This window comes from Coenobita brevimanus, chromosome 55 (genome assembly GCF_032717465.1).
Source record: "Coenobita brevimanus isolate Jiangsu-jjx chromosome 55, ASM3271746v2, whole genome shotgun sequence".
NCBI classification, from domain to species: domain Eukaryota; kingdom Metazoa; phylum Arthropoda; class Malacostraca; order Decapoda; family Coenobitidae; genus Coenobita; species Coenobita brevimanus.
The window spans coordinates 51,452,506-51,472,609 of record NC_137008.1 but is presented as its reverse complement, the minus strand read 5'-3'; the positions used below and the strand labels follow the sequence as shown (position 1 = coordinate 51,472,609).

Here is a 20,104-nt window from a genome sequence, read left to right as displayed (position 1 = left end):
TACGACAATGAATCCTTTCTTGGCAATGGCGTCTAACACCTTCACCCCGACGACGTATTGTTATATTCTTCATACTGTGCAGCTTCGCGGGAGGTACATCGCAATTAATGGGTCAAGAACAGCCTCCAGCTCCTTCACAACTACGACGGAGCCTTAGCAAGATGGCAAGAAATCGTAAGAAAACACTAAGAAGATATTAAAAAAAAAAGGTTCTTGGGCTGAAGCGGTTGTTATTAAATCCATACCATAATCAGACGATTTTATTCAGCTGAAGAAAATCCCCTCGTAGTTAGATTTAAAGGGACACGAGTTTTGATATTAATTTTGCCTCATATATATCTGGGATTTTCTTTGTTCGTTTCCTGCTACTATGCGTCATAAGCTTTAGGATTATTCTCTCTCTCTCTCTCTCTCTCTCTCTCTCTCTCTCTCTCTCTCACTCTAAAACACACACACACACACACACACACACACACACACACACACACACACACCAAACTTTCCCTTCATTTGTACTCTTATTTCTCCCTCCCTGTTTCTTTTGTGTCTCTCTTTCTCTCCCCCTTTCCCCTCCACTCTGGCTCTCAGTGCTACATCCTCTCCCCTCCTTCTCTCTCTCTCTCTCTCTCTCTTCCCAGACAGACAGACAGACAGACACGCACACACACACACACACACACACACACACACACACACACACACACACACACACACACACACATCCTCTCTCTCTCTCTCCCTGCCCTTCCCCTGCAGGTGGTTGTCGGGATGTCCAGCTGGCGGTATTTGATCCCAGCTGTTGCGTCTCGTGGCCACACACCTGTTGCTCCCACCACCCTCATTCTCTCTCTCTCTCTCTCTCTCTCTCTCCTTCGTCTCTGCGTCTTCTTTTTTTGTATTCTCTTCATTCTTTTCCCCTCTGTCTTTTGTCTCTCCCTCCCTCATTCTTCTCTCCCCCTTTGTTCCAATTCTCTCTCTCTCTCTCTCTCTCTCTCTCTCTCTCTCTCTCTCTGCTTTCGCACTTTCACAGTTTTTTTTTTTTTTTTTTTTTTTTACTTTATATTCACATTTTCATTTTGTTTCGTTTCACACTCACCGTTTTATTTTTTCTTGATCTTTTCTTTCTTTCCTATTTTTTCTTTTTTCCTTCATTTTTTCACATTCATAATATTACACTCCATCACTTCAAGACCTTGTGTTTTAATTTTTATTACTATACTCTTACACGCTTAATTAAAAAAAAATATTTATTGTTCTTTACTGACTGGATCGCACGTCTTGGGGATTGGAAAGCTTTTTTTATTTATTTACTCATTTATCTATTTATTTATTTATTTATTTTTTATGGAGAAAAAGTTTTGTAAATTTTTCCCACTTTCGACTCAAATTCGTGTATACCTGTAGCACTTCTAACCTCCATTTTTTTTCCTTGACTCTGTTTTGTTGCTCATCCTCATAGCTTTTATTCTGCCTCTCTCACTTACATTTTTACTTCGCTTCTGCCTATATGATCTCAGAATTCTTGTTCTTCTCTTTCTTTTCTTCATCTTCATCATCATCATCATCTATATCATCATCATCATCAACTTCTTCTTTTTCTTCTTCTTCTTCTTATTCCTCTTTTGCTTCTCCATCTTCTTTCTTCTTTCATTCTTCTCCTTCTTTTACCATCTTCATAGTAATATTTTTCCTTACTGAAGACAGCCATATTTTTGCTGCGTCTCGGTCCCTTCTAATTTTCACACCAATAAAGATGATTACATAACATACCATGGCGAAATTAAGGACAAGTTGGGGAATTACTGAGGGAAGAAGCACCTGTAATTATATGTAATGAAGGAAGTACACTGGCTGCGATTTTGTACATGTAATTCTTCCTCATCTGTACTCTTTTCTTTAAATTTTTGCAATGAGGAAATTATGTTTTAAGCTTAGATTGGAATATGGAGAAGCGTATATAATTGTGCTCACCATTTTTCCCTATTTCACTCTGTCTGTCTGTCTGTCTGTCTCTGTCTCTGTCTGACTCTCTCTCTCTCTCTCTCTCTCTCTCTCTCGCTCAGCACCGTAAAAAAATTAATTGACCAGAAATTCTCACATGTAATTTTTTCCCACAACCTCTCTCTTTTTCAGATCCTTTATCCCCTACTCCTTTTCCTTTTTTTCTTTAATTTTTCTTTAAGGGCGTCATGAAGCACAACAAATTAAGTCCCCTCAGCATCATCAGCACTAAGCATACTATTTTTTTTTCCAGTATGTTCGGCATTGCAGTATGAAGAGGGAAGGAATTCAATCATATGGCGTGAAATACCTCGAAGCAATCAAGACGACCAGAACAGACGTCAAAACGAAAGAGGGGTAGAGCGAGGATGGGGTGTGTGAGGGGTGGGGGGTGAGGGGAGAGAGGAGAGGTGGGAGGGGTGATGAGAGAAGAGGAGGAGGGTAGGGGAGTTGAAAGGGGGTGAAAGAAAGAGGAGGAGAGGGAGGTTACTAAAGGAGAGGGAAGGTAGAGGCGAGGAGAAGCTTGGGGAGGAGAAGAAGGGTGAGGGGAGGGAGGGGGTAGAGAGGAGGGGAAAGATAAGGTGAGGCGAGGAGAGGCGACGCGAGGATAGACAGAGGAGAGGGGAGGCGAGGCAGAGAGAGAGGAGGGGAAGTGAGGGGAGAGGGAAGAAGAGTAGAGAGAGGAGAGGTGAGGGGAGAAGAGCATGGATGACTTGTGGTGTGTGAGGACAGTCTGGGGCCTCCCTCATATTGATCCCAGGGCCCTCCAGGTGCTGTGTCTCTCTCCCCTCTCTCTCACATCTCTCTCTCTCTCTGTGAGGGTCATCCAGTCCAGATTTGTGTGTGTGTGTGTGTGTGTGTGTGTGTGTGTGTGTGTGTGTGTGTGTGTGTGTGTGTGTGTGTGTGTGTGTGTGTGTGTGTGTGTGTGTGTGTGTGTCTCCTCTCCCACACTTCTCCCCAAATCACCCCTCTACACTCCCCACATTTCCCATCACCCAGATATTCTCCCCCCACACGCTCACCCACTCCTCTCTCATCTCGTGGTGTTTGTCGAGTCTCCGTCACACATAAAAGATGGGAAAGGAGTGGAGGACGCGATTCATGTCGACTTATATGCATGTATTTTGAGCTCTGTGTGTGTGTGTGTGTGTGTGTGTGTGTGTGTGTGTGTGTGTGTGTGTGTGTGTGTGTGTGTGTGTGTGTGTGTGTGTGTGTGTGTGTGTGTGTGTGTGTGTGTGTGTGTGTGTGTGTGTGTGTGTGTGTGTGTGTGTGTGTGGGAATATGAAGCCCAACAACTATGACAAGGCTAAATCCATAATGATAAAAAGATATGAATAAGACCAACACCATAAACGCATCACGATCAATTCTGTAATCAACATCTATTTAAAGAAACCCAAAAGTGTTCCCGTGTAAATATGTTCGCCTGGCAGTAGTAAGAATTAAACGAAGAAATTTATCCTAGGCCTGAAAATAGCTAAAAAAAATATCAACCAGTGTCTAATGGGTACGACCGTCTACCTCGATGTTAAAAATGTCATGTCAATATAAGAATGAAATCAGAATAACGTCTGTGGTCTGAACGTGGACAAAAGAAAGGTAATAACATGCGCGTTGGGTACTCACGTCAACTCTGATGCTTGACACTTATAGATCTGCTTGAGGAAGGACTTAATCGTGAAGAGAAAGCAAGAATCTGAATGACGTTTCAGGCTGTCAGTGGCTTCGAAACACCAAAAATTTCTTAGATACTGATGTCTTTTGTTTACAGGGACCAAAATTTCGAAACACCAATAGATACTCACGTCGACTTTGATGCCTGATATTGATGTCCTTTTTTTACAGGGACCAAAAACTCGAGAGACCAATGGATACTCACGTCGACCTTGATGCCGGACACGTTGAAGGTCTGCCTGACGGGGACTTCTGTGGGGACGTAGCGATAAAACTCCCTGCCGTTCCTGTACCACTTGATGGAGTAGAGCTGCGCCCCTTCCATGTCGTACTCGCAGTGGAGGGTGGCGTCCTCTCCCCGGTGCACGTGAAGGGGGACCTCGAACTTCTTCATGCGTAGTGCCCATCCGTCTGAGGGAGAAAGGAAGGAGGAGGTAAGAAGAAGGATCTGAAGAAGAGGAAGGAAGAAGTAAGAAGAGGGATTTGTTTTTTCTGAAGAATAGGAAAGAGAAGGTAAGAAGAGGGATTTGATTTTTCTGAAGAAGAGGAGGGAGGAGGGAGGCAGAGGGATTTGATTTTAGTCAGGTGAAGCTAGAGGGGTAGATATTGCGAGACTGTGATGCTGTATATCTGTATATGCTTAGTGGGGATAGCTGAGAAGGTTAGGATGAGTCAGGTTAGGTTAGAAGGTTAGGATGAGTTAGGTTAGGTTAGGTTAGGTTGGGCTGGGTTGGGTTGGGTTGGGATGGGATACGTTAGGTTAAAAATGCGCATTGCCTCGATGGACGCAGAGAAGCACCAGGATCTCCTTAGTGCATTCTGCCCTGTCTGAAGAAGAGGAAGAAAGCAGCATGTAAAAGCAGGATTTTATTTTGCTTAGACTGGATTACGTTATGGCGAGGTTATGTTATGTGATGGCAGGCTAGGTTAGAATAGTTAGGCTTGGATGGCATTATTAGGATAGGTTAGGAGAGCTAGGAGAGCTAGAATTAATGAGGCTGAAAGAGAAAGTACATTTCTTCAGTGTAATGACCTTTTATTTACCTATCTATTTATTTATGATGACTTTAATCGACCTTGGGGACACCACTCGTTATGGACATGTTAAAAACAATCTCCATTAATCTCTTCAGTTGGATTACATTTTCTTCCTTTCTCTCTCTCTCTCTCTCTCTCTCTCTCTCTCTCTCTCTCTCTCTCTCTCACCATCAGAGACACATCTCGTCGTGAAGAATCAAACTCGACGCAGAGCAGCAAATCAAGTTTCATAAAATACTGAGAAGCTTGGCAGGTGAGTCGAGGTAAGTTGAGAAAGGTACAAGATTAATTTTTGGTGAGAGGTTAATTAAAGGTGGGATAAGAGGTTCAGCCAGGTTAGATTACCACAGATGATATGATGGACGGTGTGTGAGGGGCAAAGTAGATCAGAAGAAAGGTATGTTTTGTAATCGTCGTAAACTTCCTCGTCACTTTTTTTTTTTAATGTTTATGTTTACGATTGACAGACGATTCTTCTTCCTCATCTTCATCGTCATCGTCATCATCATCGTCATCATCATCATCATCATCATCATCTTATTATTATTATTATTATTAATTTAACGAATGGGGAGTATTCAAACTGGGGTCAAGATATGTTCGTGACCTTCCTGTTTGCCCCTTCGAAGCTGAGAGGCCTTTTCAAAATTCAGTATAATCGTCTGAAAGGAGCATGAAAAAAAATATATTGTTGCCAGCCTGGAAGAGTATAATAAAAAAAAAAGCATATATTTCAGGAACAAAACACGCCGTCAAATGAGTAATGTGAGCACGATGAGGAAGAGTAAGCGAAACGAAAGCAAATTAACAGCAGGTCTTTGCAGTGAAGGAGGTAAATTAATAATAATGTCTGAAAAAAAGTTGTTATCCGAGAAGAGTGAGCACATGGAGAGAAGTGTGAGCACCAGGAGAGAAGAGTGAGTACAAGGAAAGAAGAGTGAGCACAAGGGAAGAAGAGTGAGCACAAGGAGAGAAGAGTGAGCACAAGGAGAGAAGAGTGAGCACAAGGAGAGAAGAGTGAGCACAAGGAGAAAAGAGTAAGCATTAGGAGAGAAGTGTGAGCAAAAGGGAAGAAGAGTGAGCACAAGGAGAGAAGAGTCAGCACAAGGAGAGAAGAATGAGCACATGGAGAGAAAAGTGAGCACAAGGAGAGAAGAATGAGCACATGGAGAGAAAAGTGAGCACTTGGAGAAAAGAATGAGCACAAGGAGAGAAGAGTGAGCACAAAGAGAGAAGAGTGAGCACAAAGAGAGTACAGTGAGCACAAAGAGAGAAGAGTGAGCACAAGAAAAGAAGAATGAGCATAAGGAGAGAAAAGTGAGCACAAGGAGAGAAGAGTGAACACAAGGAGAGAAGAGTGAGCACAAAGAGAGAAGAGTGAGCACAAGGAGAGAAGAGTGAGCACAGTAACCCTCTGTAAAATAGTAACATGAGCACAGTGATGGGCAGAGTGAGCACAAAGCCGGGCTCAGTACTCCCATCCACTCGGCTATACGGCCTGCTGGACAAGTGCCGGAAACCCAGTGGAGCGAGTGGACTGAAGCATCAGAACGAGTGGACCGAACCAGCATAATTAATGGATCAGACCTGTCGAACCAGTGGACCGAACCAGTAGAACGAGTGAACCGACCCAGTGGAACGAGTGGACCAAAGAAGTGGAACGAGTGGATCGAACCGGTGGAATGAGTGAACCGAACCACCGAAACGAACCACTCACACGAACGGGCGATCAAATCCTTCCTTTTAGATCTATAAATGAAGAGCGGATGTGAGAGTCTGCTGAGAAAAGAAGCAGGAATTCCAAACACAAATGAATACAAGGCTTGACAGAGGAGAGCAGGAAATCAGGAAAGCATTGCGACGAGAGAGCAGGTCTGAGAATGAGGGAGTTGGTCTGAGAATGTGAAAGTGAGTCTAAGAATGAGAAAGTGAGTCTGAGAATGCAAGAGTGGGTGTAAGAATGAGGGAGTGGGTCTGAGAATGAGAAAGTACTTGTTAAATTCACAGGTATAGAATGGCAGAGAAATCACTCTTAATTCGAAAATGGAGGCTGTATCTAACCCCTCCATTTCATAAAGGATTTCTTAACTTAGGCTTTGTCACGATGCAGGAAGGGGAAAAAATTTAAAAAGAGATCCTAGAACTGAAATTATTAAATACAAGACCGCACAGATAAAAAAAAAAAATCCCCACCGGAGCCAGTGACGGTGTTTGATGCAACAGGCTCATTTCCTCTCTCTTCTCTCATTTTTTTTTTTTCCACTCCTCGTCTCCCGCCACCCCCCCACCTCACCGCCACCTCTCTTACCCCCGTCACCACATCCCTCCACCTTCATCACTATTGCTTCCCCCTTCCCTCCTTTCCCCAACACTACCGCCTCTCTTCCTCCCTCCCACCTACCACCATCACCCCCACACCACCACCACCAATACCCTCACCAGCCACACCACATCCCCCTCCCCCTCCCTCACCCTTCCCCACCACCTCCCCCTTCCTCCCCCCATCCCCCCGCCTCCCCCCCACCGAGCCCTGAGGAGAACTCTGTAAGACAAGCAGTTTCACCTGAGTGTCGGCGTCTTGGGAGTTACTTGGCGGCGAGGAGAGAGAGAGAGAGATAAAAAAAGAGGCGAGCCAAATTTACTATAGTCGGATTGTTTTCAAGTGACGGAACTGGGCAACTTCCACATCTTGAATATTACATTTTTGGTTCCATGAAATTCTAGGAGTCTTAGTTATGAGGTCTTTCGAATAAAATCGTCTGGAGGAAACATGAATCTATTTTACTACTTTTATTCTAATTTGACCTAAAATTGCTATCTTCCCTGTTTAGATTTTGAGGCGTAACAATGGACTAACACTAGAATATGATGCTGATCACGAAGAAGTGCTATGGAAGGAAGGCAGACATGTGTTATCTTATTCTGCCACTGACCTACATCAAATGGACTGCAAAAGGACGAAATTGTGGGCCAAGTTAAGACGAAAGGAGTATATCACAGTGCGTCAGGGGACAGAAGGAGTTGTCTGTTATACTCTTTTTACTCTAACTTGGCCTAAAATTGTCTCTCCATCTTGAATTCTGATATTTTAAAGGACAAATTGACTAATATGACGCTAATCACGAAGAAGTACTACAGGAAAGGAAGTAGTGCCTCAGTAATGTATTTTTTCTGTCAATGAGCCGCGTGGAAAAAGTTGCAAAGGGAACGAAAATCCGGGCCAAGTTAAGGTGAAAGGAGTATAGTTGAACGCGTCATGGGACTGGAAGGGTTAAGTCTTTTAGTGAATCTCAAGGCCCAGGTACATCCTTAGGGAATTGCGCGCCTCTTCTAAGAACCCCCAGACCTCCTTGGCATTCTCCCGCAGGTAAAGGTAAACACGAGATTGCAGGTAATTCGCCAGGTGTTGTGGGAAGGGTGAAGTGGGTGGGAGGGAGGATGGCACTAGGGAGGAGAGAGAGAGAGAGAGAGAGAGAGAGAGAGAGAGAGAGAGAGAGAGAGAGAGAGAGAGAGAGAGAGAGAGAGAGAGAACCTTACACAAAGAATTTTCAGATTTTAACTCCTTTCACTTCGATGACGCAATTTTTGTTTTTTTATTCTATTCCTGTCACAGTTGGACTTTTTTTTTATTTTTTAGGGGAGACTTTTCTAACCGGCCTGGTTAATAATTGGTCTTCATTAAACCTCTTCAGCACGAGGGGTCACAGCCAGCCAGAATATTCACCCCGGCTTAAATGTAAACTCAAGATTGTAGGTAATTCGGGGAGGGTGTAGTGGGTGGGAGGGAGGGTGAAGTTAGTGGGAGGGAGGGTGAAGCTGGTGGGAAGGTGTAGTGGGTGGGGGACAGGGTGAAGAGGGTGGGAGGGAGAGAGGGAGGAGGGGAACCAGACGGATGGCAACAATTTGCATGTCTTCAAATGCTTTTAATCCCAGGGCGTCTTTTCAGTTTTACTCTTACCATCTCAGAACAATTTTATTTAATTCTGAAAAACTTTATTATACCATTTTTTTTTTTTTTTATACAAGTAAGAATGAATCACAGGTCAGAAGCCCGCACGGTCGTTCCCTCCAAGAAAATTAATAAAATCAAAATAAACGAGAGCCAAATTCAAGATCCGTTCATTTCGAGATGCCTGGACACACTGCGTTTAAAAGACAAGAGGTCACAGGCAGCAAGGAATACAGACAGAGAAAGAGTTCCAAAGATGACCTGTTACTCAAACCTGGCCTAAAATTGACATCCCTCCACCTTGAATGCCGAGTAGTAACCAAAAACTAACGTTAGAATATGATGCTAGTCAAGAAGAAGTGGAAAGGATGTAGAGCTGTAGTATCATTTTTTTCCTTCCACAAACCTCTGTGGTATAAGCTGCAGAAGAACAAGAATCTGGGCCAAGTTTGAATAAGTGCACTATAGTAACGAAGATGTCATTTTTAATTCATACTCTCTACAAGCAATTTTATTTAACCTGGGACGGTCCCTTAGTAGTGAAGGGCTTAGTGAAGGTGCATCTAAACCCCTCATATTCCTAAAGACTTCCAAAAGGTTAAAAAAAAATCATCTGAAGGTAGTAATGAAATAAAAGACTAGTTCACTCACTAGAAGAATGATTTTTTTTTTTTTTTTATTCCTGCTGCTTCCGGACGATTTTTTATTCAATTTCTTATTTTTACAGGATTAATGAAGGATGGAACAAACCCCTCAAGTCCAGAAAAAATCCCACTAAAACTGAATAAAATCGTCTTCAGAAACCACAGCGAGAATACATAAGAAGTCCTCAAGTTGGAGGGATTAATCTTACCCCCCATTCCTCTGCCTAAATTCCGCCACCTTGATTGCTAAGATGGCAGACGCTACTGAATTTTCACCTACTTTAATTCTGATTTTCTTAAACACCTAAATTATCTGTCATGCAACTGTGGCACCGGTTGCTATTATAAACTTTTATTTTAGTGGTTCGAGAGCCTTAGAGTAACGATTTCCAAGAGGTGATTGTTTTTTTTTTTTTTTTTTTTTTTTTTGGATCAGGTAATGACATCAAGGGAAATAGTCAGGTCATCTACCTTAAACAGCCTAGCCTCGGGACTCTACACCTCAAAGGGGGAAATACAGGATTGGCTATTAATGTTCTGATATATGGAGCCAGGATGCTGGAGAGGGACGCCTTCACGCGGTGGTACTGATATAATCGATAGACCCCGCCGCCCGATTACACAAAAGTCCCTCAATTCCTTTCCCTATCCCCCGAAAGGAGGACGGTAGACTGCAGAAAAAGGGTAAATTACAGCTTGCATTCCACTGGGCTCACATTCAAATGAACAATTACAACATATTAAGCAAGGCAGCCAAACTAACTCAACTCACAGATATACAAATACACATACAAAACAAGCCTTCACCTCTCATATTCTACCCCTCGTCCCTCCCCCAGTCCAACCCCCCACCATCCCCCCTCCCCCCCTGATCTAGCTCCCCTCCCCCCGTCTCCCCCGCTGTATAAACTCTATGGTCCGGAAAATCCTCGAAGGTTCACTGTTCTCCATCGGCGTTAATCATGATAAACGGGTGCGGACGTGAGAGGGCCGTGTTATTGGCGGTGAGAGAGAGGGAGGGCTGGGGGGGTGGGGGATTCAAGGAAGATGAAGTTGCGGAGGAGAAAATACGGAAGGAGGGGGGGGGGTGCTAGTCGCGAAGAAGTGCCGAGAAGATTTTGGAGGCGTAGCATTCGTTGTCTTATACTGCCATGATCTTCTACAAATAAACTGCAAGAGGACGGAATTCTCTGCCCTGTAAAAAATGAAATCTAGTAATCCTTCTACGATTTTACAAGAAAGATGGATGTGGGGAAGGTTACGGGGAGGGGGGAACGTGGATTAAAATTTGTGGTATGGGGGAAGTGGGGGAGAAAGAAAGAGAGGAAAATAAATGCTTGAGAAGTGTTACTGGAGGTGAGGTGGGGTGGGAGGGGGGACTGGAAGGAAGATGGGGTTGGGGTACTGGGGGAAGGGCTACAAAGATGAAAATTTGCGATATGGGAGAAGTAGAAGGTATACGGCTGGTTACCCTCGACACTGGGAGGCAGCAGAGTCGATTTTAATTTTTTTCTCGACAGATTTCCCTAAACCCTTTCAGCTCAGTCGATGGCCATTTAGTCAGCCTTAGCCAGGAAACTCAGTCAAAGTAGAGTCAAAATCCAAACAGAGACTCTTACGCTTGTGCAAATCTTATTACATATTCGAGACTTTTATTTACTTATTTATTTATTTATTTATTTTGCATCTAGTAAGTGTTCATAAGTAATACTGTTGGCACTTGGTTAAATTTCCAGTCCACAGAAAATATCAATCGTGCCTGAGTGCAATATGGGGATTTGATAAGTGGTACCATGGAATAATTTTTTTGAACAATTGGGTGAAGTAGGAGGGAAAGGATATATGGGAAAAAAAAAAGTTTGAGGAATGAGAAAAGAGGTGTAGATGATGATGATGATGATGATGATGATGATGATGATGATGATGATGATGATGATGATGATGATGATGACGATAATGATGATGATGATGAGGAGGAGGATGACGATGATGATAGCGATGATGATGATGATGATATGATACTGATGATGATGATAGGTGACTGGAAGTGAGAGTTGGAGAGTGTGACAGAGAGGAAGATGAGGTGTGAAGTAGGAGAGAAGGGGGGGGGAGGGGGAAGAATATAACCCCGATGAAAATTTGCGACATGGGTGAAGCTGAGGGAGAAAAAAAGGTGAGGAAAAATAATCACTTGATGGGTGACTACTGCGGCTGCCAAATAGTGCGAGAGAAAAAAGAGAGGGAGAGAAGCAGGAAAGGAAGAGGAGGAAGAGAGGAACAGGGGTAAGAGAAGAAGAGGAAGTGGAAGAAGAGGGGAAGAGAAGTAAGAGAGGAAGAGGAGCGAACATTGGGGAGCTGAAAAATATTGCAAAGGACGTGGCCTGGGTGGGTATGAGAGAAAATTGAAGTAAAGAGAGTGGTATTAAATTGCCGCAGGTGAGAATGCAAAGTGAGGAGAGGGGCGGATCTTTTTTTTTTATTTTATCTCTTCCCCCTGTGTGTGTGTGTGTGTGTGTGTGTGTGTGTGTGTGTGTGTGTGTGTGTGTGTGTGTGTGTGTGTGTGTGTGTGTGTGTGTGTGTGTGTGTGTGTGTGTGTGTGTGTGTGAGTTCAAGCCGACGGTACAGAAATGTGATGAAAGCTTGTCAGTTTGAGTAGGGATTAAAGAGAGATGGCTACTGAGGTCTGGATGGTTATGGTGATGATGGTGATGGTGGTTATGGTGATGATGATTCTGATAGTGATGATGAATATGTAGAGAAGGAACCAGAAAATGTGAATAGAGAAGCGAAGGTAGCAGAGAAAGGCTAAAAGCAGACGAAAATGGAAAGCTTAAAAACGCCTGATAAAAGTATGGAGATATAAATAAACAGATCTACATTAATCCAAAACAATAATCGGGAAAACAGAAACACAGCAAGAAAACTACGGTAAAGAGATATGAGAAAAGAACAATATGCAGAACAAGAGACCAAATAAAGGCTGAACATTATGGGTAAAGGTGAACAAAATTACAGAAAAATGAGGTGAACTTTTGTCCTCGATTTTATTTCCTTCAGCATAACTAAGGTATAGGAATTATTCACGATACCTCACTAATAAATAAACCCAAGCCTTTTAATTATTTACAAGGAAGACTAAGGCCTGTTTTCACCTGACGGAACTGGGCCACTCCCACAACTAGAATACTAAGTCGTGATTGCATGAAATTCGATAAGCCTTTGTCATGAGGTGCGAACGAGTCTCCTTGGCCACCAGCTAAATTAACCCTCCAGTCTGACAACACCTGGCTATCATCTGATCTGAAAGGAGTTAGGGGACCTTTGTCTAGGCTTGAACGAACGCTATATAATTCATTTGCACGCCAGTAAATAAACCCAATCTAACCTTTCATTATTTCCAAGGAAGGGGCCTGTTCATTTGTAGCCGGTGTAGGAGTGATCAAAGCAAGCACCGACACCGAACACAGGTATAAGAGGACGGGAAGAGGCTCTCGTTGGAGGGGTTGCGCCCGTGTGATTATATTGCCCCCAGTGTAAGGTGAGAGCCGGGGTGTTGCGTTACTCTGACAGGGCCTTGGAGGGCGTGTGGGTAGGGCGTGGACGACTGTGACTAGGGGATCGAGTGTGTGCAGCGCTGGGATGAAGTGTGTGCAGTGTAGAGATGAAGTGTGCTGTGAGTTTTGTGTGTGCCATGTTAGGATATCAAGTATACGCAGTGTAGGGGTCAAGTGTGCAATGAGTTCTGTGTGTGCAATGTAAGGGTTAAGTGCGCAATGAGCTTTGTGTGTGCAGTGTTAGGATATCATGTGTCTGCAATGTATGGGTCGTGTGCAGTGTGCAATGTAAGATCAAGTGGGCAATGAGCCTGTGTTTTCACTGTGAGGATCAAGTGTGGGATTAGCTTTGTGTGTGTAATGTTGGATATTAAGTGTGTGCACTGTGGAGATCAAGTGTGTAGTGAGTTTTGTGTGTGCAATGTCGGATGCCAAGAGCCTGCAATGTTGAGATCAACTGTGCAATGAGGTATGGGTGTGTAGAGTAAGATATCACGTTGAGTTCTGGACAATGGATAGCCTGGCAATATTTAAAGGGACCCGTAGGTAACGCTCTACCAGAAACTCGCTTGATGTTGTGCTGCGGGGACGGCACAGTCTGCTGGTGTGGGCGTGGGTATGGCAGTGGGAATATAAAAGTGATTATACAAGCTAGACACTGAATATTAACAATGAGCAATTAATAACACGGAAGTTGATTATGGTGCAAGAGAAAGGTCAGTCGGCTTCCTGTTAACTGAGATGTCAAGGGTCAGAGTTGGCTGTTTGTTCGTCTGGATGGTATGTAAGCACGTAGTACTGTATATTGGCAAACTAATTTTCATGCGTAAGTAGCGATAAAAGGTCAGGGTGGTGGTGGTGATGATGAGGAGGAGGAGGAGGAGAAAAAGGTCAGTGACGAGGATGATGATAATGATGATGATGATGGAGATGAGGGGGAAAAAGGTAAGAATGATGATGATGGTGATGATGATGATGTTGATGATGATGATGATGAGGGGGGGAAAAAGTCAGAGTGATGATAATGATGATGATGATGATGATGATGATGATGATGATGATGATAATGATGATGATGAGGAGGAGGAGGGAAAAAGGTCAGAGTGATGATGATGATGATGATGATGATGACGATGAAAAATAGGAACAGAAAGACGATTACCGTTAATAGTAAGCTAGCTACACTGTTCTTCTTACAACCCGATTAAGCTTCTTGTTAACTAGGACGCGTGGCAGCTTGGGCGGTGTGCCACATCAAACCACCGCACAGTCTAACGCTGGTCTCTTGTTATTGGGGTTATAAGGACTATTTACTCGTATACCTGTCTAATTTACGTGTCTAATTCTACCTATGAGACTTTAATATGTGGCTTTATTTATGGAATGACGTCGAACATGATCCTGTAAATAGAACAGCCCCGATTAGGCCTAAGTAAATTATTCGTAAGTGTTAAGTAATATTGCTCAGGTTAGGGAAATGCCCGTCGGCTAAAAATATGTGTGTAGTCTATATCTATATCTACAGAGAGAGAGAGAGAGAGAGAGAGATAACGTGATATGCCAGAACGTGCTATATATCACCTGGGCAATGCGTGTAGCGGTGTGATATTGCCGCGGCGGTGGGTGTGTAGCAAAAGGAAAGCTGTTGACAATTACGCTGGCCGGCTCCTGTGAGTGTATCATAATTTGTCCCGGTAATAAAGCCGCTGTGGGACGTCTACTGTTTTTCAAAGACTTCTGTTCAGCTGAGAGGTGGGGGAGGGGAAGGGAGAAGGAGGAAGGAGTGAGGGATGGAGAGAGAAGAGAGGGGAGAGGGGAAAGGTGAGGGAAGGAACTGGTGGGGGTGAGCCGAGAGAGAAGCCGGAAATGGAAAGGGGAAGGAGGGGGATAGGAAGGGATTGGAGCTGTGGGGAAGGGGGAAGGAGGTGGAGGAGTCAGAGGTGGGAGAGGGGCAGGTAAGTGGAATGTGGGAAGAGGCATGAGGTAGATGATGGTCGTGGGGATTGAAATGTGGAAAGGAAAGAGGATGAGAAACAAAGGGAACGAGGTGGGGGTTGTGTGGGAGCGAGGGGAGGAGGAAAGGATGGGGACGAGGGAGATGGGAGATGCGGGGAGGGGAGGAAGGGGTGGGAGAGAAAGTGGAGAAGTGATGGTGGATAAAAGAAAGTGGTGAAGTGTGTGATATTGGAAGAAAGGGAGGTAGGAGAGATTGGGTATGTGATGTGGAGGGTGGACGAGTGTGGGAAAGGTGACCAAAGGGATTCAAAGGCAGTGGACGTAAGGTGGAGTGGTGATGGAAGGTGGAAAGTGGAAGAGGGGGAAGTAGAAACAAGGGTGTGATGATGAGGAGTGTGGAAAAGTGGAGGCAAGGGAAGGGGAGGGTGGAAGATTCTGACAAAGTGGAGTGTATGAAAGTAGAGTTGGGTGGAAGGAAGCAGAGGTAAAGGGCATGAGTTGAGGGTAAGGTGGAGGTGGAAGGGTGAAGTGACGTGTGAAAAAGCAGACACGAGGTGCAAAGGGCTGGAGTGGAGGGAAGGTGGAAGACTGTGAGAAAGTGGGGTATGGGAAAGTGGAATGTGGAAGAGTGGGCGAAAGTGGGATGTGGGAAAGTGGAATGTGTGAAAGTTGAGTATGTGAAGGTGGAGTGTGGGGAAGTCCAGTGGGGGATAGTGGAGTGTGTGAAAGTGAAGTATGGGAATGTGGAATGTGGGGAAGGAGAGTGTGTGAAAGTGGAGTATGTGGAAAGTAGAGTGTAAGAAAGTGGAATGTGAGAAAATGAAATGTGAGAAAGTGGAGTGTGTGCGAATGGCATATGAATAAGTGGAGTGTGAGAAAGAGGAGTGTGTGAAAGCGGAGTGTGTGAAAGCGGAGTGTGTGAAAGTGGAGTGTGTGAAAGTGGAGATGTGAGGCGCTGGGGATGAGGTATTGGTAGTGGATTCCTGGCAACAGCGCCCTCCCTCACGGCGTACATAATAGAGACGGATATTCACGACAATTGTGTTAAGGAAGGAGGCAACAGAAGCACTCTCACTCCCCCACCTCCCCCACCACCGCTAACTCACTCCCCCACCCCTCCCCCACTCCCCCACCACCGCTAACTCACTCCCCCACCCCTCCCTCACCCCCCACCACTAACTCTCACTCCCCCACCCCCCCACTAACTCACTCTCCCACCCCCTCTCCCACCACCACACACAGACGATTTAACTAGCCTGCTTCTCCCACGGTACCCCCCCTCCTCTTCCCTCTCCCCTCTCCTCTGCTCTGCTCTCTTCTGCTCTCCTCCACAAGCTCCCCCTCTCTGCTCTCCCTCCCACAAGCCTTCCCTCTATTCGCCTGCTTCCCTCTCTCCACCTCTCCACACGCCTCCCTCTCCTTTCCACCCCTCTCCTATCCCCTATGTCTCTCCTCCCCTCTCTTCCCTTGCACCTCCTTACCCTTCTCCTTTCCTCTCCCTAACACATCTCCCCTCCCCTCCTCTCCCCAAACACACACTTTCCTCTCCCTACTCTGTCTCTTCTACTCTCTTATTCTCCTTTTAGTTATCCTACCCCCTGCCCACCACACACAGACGCATTTCTCCTCTCCTCTCCTCTCCTTTCCTCCCACAAGATTCTTCTCTCCTCTCCCCTGCTCTCTCCCCTCCTTTCTCCCCCAACACCTTTTCCACAATCCCTCTCCTCTTCTTTCCTCCCCCTCTTCCTCTCCCCCCACCCCCCACAGCGCGGGAACTGAAAAGATGTGACGGATGGGAGAGAGACGAAGAACGCGAGGGAGAGAGAGAGAAGCGGACGCTGAATTTCTTAGCGTTTTCTGGGGAAGGAGGAAGAAGGGAAATTAAAGACGATGGGAAAAATGAAGGAGAGGAATATTACTCTCCATTTTTCGTCCGCCAGAATGGATAACAGAAAGCACAAGAAAAAAACAGAGAAAATAACAGACTGTGACCTGAATACACTTACACTAAATGAAATACCAGGCAGATATTAGGTGTTAAAAAAAAAATGAATGGGGGAAAAGGAAGGAGAATGGCAGACTACTTCTCCTCTAGCAGTAAAGGGAACTAGACAGCTGAAAAAAAGTGATAACTGAGCTTGACAGGAGAGGTTAGACAGGACCCAGGCCGAGATGTTAGACTTGGGCATATATTGATCATTGCAAACACACGCACTTCTACTTCTTGGATATTTCTTACGTATTTTTACTTCTTTACGTATTTTTACCTCTTTACGTATTTTTGTCTCTTCACGTATTTTTACCTCTTTACGTATTTTTTTTCATTGCACATAATAGGTTTGGTTGAAGATGAGTAGTTTTTTTTTTTTTTTTTATCAGGGGCGTTTTCAGGACTGTAGGACAAGGGAAGGCGGGATTTCGATTTTGTAAAGGTCTTTGCTCCACAGCAATGTTCAGAGAGAGAGAGAGAGAGAGAGAGAGAGAGAGAGTACTGTAAAGCAAGTTTGTGTATGTCCGTGTCCCCATGTGCGTGTGAGTGTAACCTACCTACATGTGCACGTGTTCACACCAGGTTACTAGCACTGACCACTGTCCACTTAAGAGCCTCTACTAAGTGGCTATTTGAGTAACATAAGGGCTAGCTGTTATTTTCCCAAGTGTTTTTTCTTGATGGTAGCGGTATCAAGTGACTATAGTCTGTCTGACTGACCCGTGCAGCTGAGATGTATGGGCCCAGTAGGGTGTGTTTAATTCGCAGCTGCTGATTGGCCGCCGATGATTTAAATCTACAGCTCTTCTTATTTTAGCACATATATTTATATTTTTAAATTCCTTACAAGCAGCCATTTTAAGTATGGAATAATTTCTGAAGCTAAAGAGGTCAAAATTAGTTTGAAAAATTTACTGTTATCAAAGAAATTAAGGTTGATTATAAAGTTTCATAAAACGATGAGTGACGTTTGAAGTAAATTATCCACCCACGGTGTACACCCACGTCCGCATGTTGCACTATAATATCCACCCAGGGTGTACACCTACAGTACGTCCGCATGTTGCAAGACAATACATGCCTGCATTTACTTCCATGACATCACCGGCGGCCAATCAGCAGCCGCGTATCAAACACACCCTATTCGCCGGATACATTTCAGCAGCACAGGTCAAGCAAATAGACTAGACTCGCAAATGCTACTGATGATGGCTTGTACAGGCTGTGGCAAACAGTGTAGCATTTATATCGTGGAGTTATGAGGGGTGGGCTTTTAGGGGGAGGGGAGGGGAGTGTAGTGGTGTGCTGTGTGTGTGTGTGTGTGTGTGTGTGTGTGTGTGTGTGTGTGTGTGTGTGTGTGTGTGTGTGTGTGTGTGTGTGTGTGTGTGTGTGTGTGTGTGTGTAGTGTGTTATAGTGTTCTTTCTGTTACACACTTCTACTCAGCTTAGGGAAGGTGTGTCGTAGAGATGAGGTTTGTGGAATTACAGCAGGTCACGAACTTCTTCCATATTACATTTTTTATTTCAGCTTTCTTAGTACAGAGAAGTGATTATTTATTTACTTATTTATTCATTTATTTATTTATTTATTTATTTATTTATACATATTAATTGCTCAAGGGTAAACGCTCACAGTGAAGGGAATAAAAACAGTGTCGATAAATGACGTCTTTAATATATGTCTATAATTTTTGATGACGCTGAGAGAGAGAGAGAGAGAGAGATGGACTAAGGTAACCATCTATTAATGTCATGTGACGTGGAGGGTGGCCGTAACTACAGTACAGACAGATAGATAGATAGATAGATAGATAGGAAGACAGATAGATAGATAGGTAGACAGAGAAACAGACAGACTGACAATGACAGCTGATAGATATACCGTGAAGAAAGCCCCTGAAGAAAACTGATAGATAGAACTTAGAGGCAGTTGATAGACAGACTGTGAATAAAGCCTCTGAAGCTGATAGATAGATAGAACTTAAATGGAGCTAATAGACACACCGTAAAGAGAGCCGATCCTCATTAAAGAGAGGTAACAAAGAGTGATCAAAAAGAGATTAGAGCAAGAGTGTTCGCTGGCAATACTGAGAGAGAGAGAGAGAGAGAGAGAGAGAGAGAGAGAGAGAGAGAGGTAATGGCGAGGTTAAAGAGAGAGAGAGAGTGCAAGCCTAGTGGGAACGCAAGTAGGAAAGTACAATCGGAGCAAAAAATTCGACGGATATTTCGCCTCTTCTGATTCTTCCTATTCTGAGAAGGGTTTGGTATGTCAGGAAGGTGAGTGACGGACATACCATAAGGAAAATAAAGATAAAAATAACAAACAACTACAAAAATAGATAAATAAATGACTACAGTGGAACAGGAGACCAAGTTTTGTCCCTTGCTGTACCGTTGGCCAAATAATTAGTGTCGCTTCCCTTGCTCCTTTTTTTTTCTTTTTTTATATAGTTTGACAAGCAGAGAGAGAGAGAGAGAAGGTAGATCTGTTCTGAAATAATATCCAGAGAATCACTATGATGAAAACGAAGCCAAACAATTATCTCAAAATATCTTCCGAAATCCAATCAGACAGTCCATCCTTGACCTTTCATAGTTTTAGTCTTTTTACGATGATGATGATGATGATGAAGATGCTGTTGCTGCTGCTGCTGATGCTGCTGATGGTGGTGGTGATGATGACGATGATGATGATGATGATGATGGTAGTGATGATGATGATGATGATGATGATGATGATGATGATGATGATGATTATGATGATGATGTATTTCTTTTCTTTTTTAACTTATTCTTTTTACCTTCAGACTACTTATTTTAACTTACAAAAGAGTTCTCGTACTGAAGGGGTAAGGAAGGCTGTATCTTACCCCTCCGGTTCGAAAAGTCTCTCTCTCTCTCTCTCACACACACACACACACACACACACACACACACACACACACACACACACACACACACACACACACACACATTTGTACGGATCCGTGTGATAATGCCACAACCTTTTGAGTTTGGGGGGACCTTGCCGGAACAGTGATGGATCAAATCTGTCTGTCTGTCTGTAAGTCTGTGTCGCTCTCTGTCTATCTGTCAACCTATCTGTTTATCTATCTCTATCTATCTGTCTAAATGTCTGTCTTCTGCCTGTTTGTCAATGTATGTACGTGTGTATGTATATATGTATGTATCTATTTATGTCTGTCTATCTATCTTGCCATCTATCTATCTATCAATCTATTTGTCTATCACCCAGTCCTTGCCATGGCCGTGGATCGAATCACGGAAGAGAATAGCG

The 20,104-nt window shown here is 44.1% G+C and overlaps 1 protein-coding gene across 1 annotated transcript in view; it reads right to left on the bottom strand.

Moving 5' to 3' along the window:
- The window catches only part of LOC145401382 (uncharacterized), a 372,455-nt gene that overhangs the window by 49,680 nt on the left and 302,671 nt on the right, over positions 1–20,104 (bottom strand). Inside the window, exon 4 of the mRNA XM_080273712.1 lies at positions 3,881–4,086. Coding sequence (XP_080129838.1) covers positions 3,881–4,086 — 206 coding nt within the window. The remainder of the gene's footprint in view (positions 1–3,880; positions 4,087–20,104) is intronic.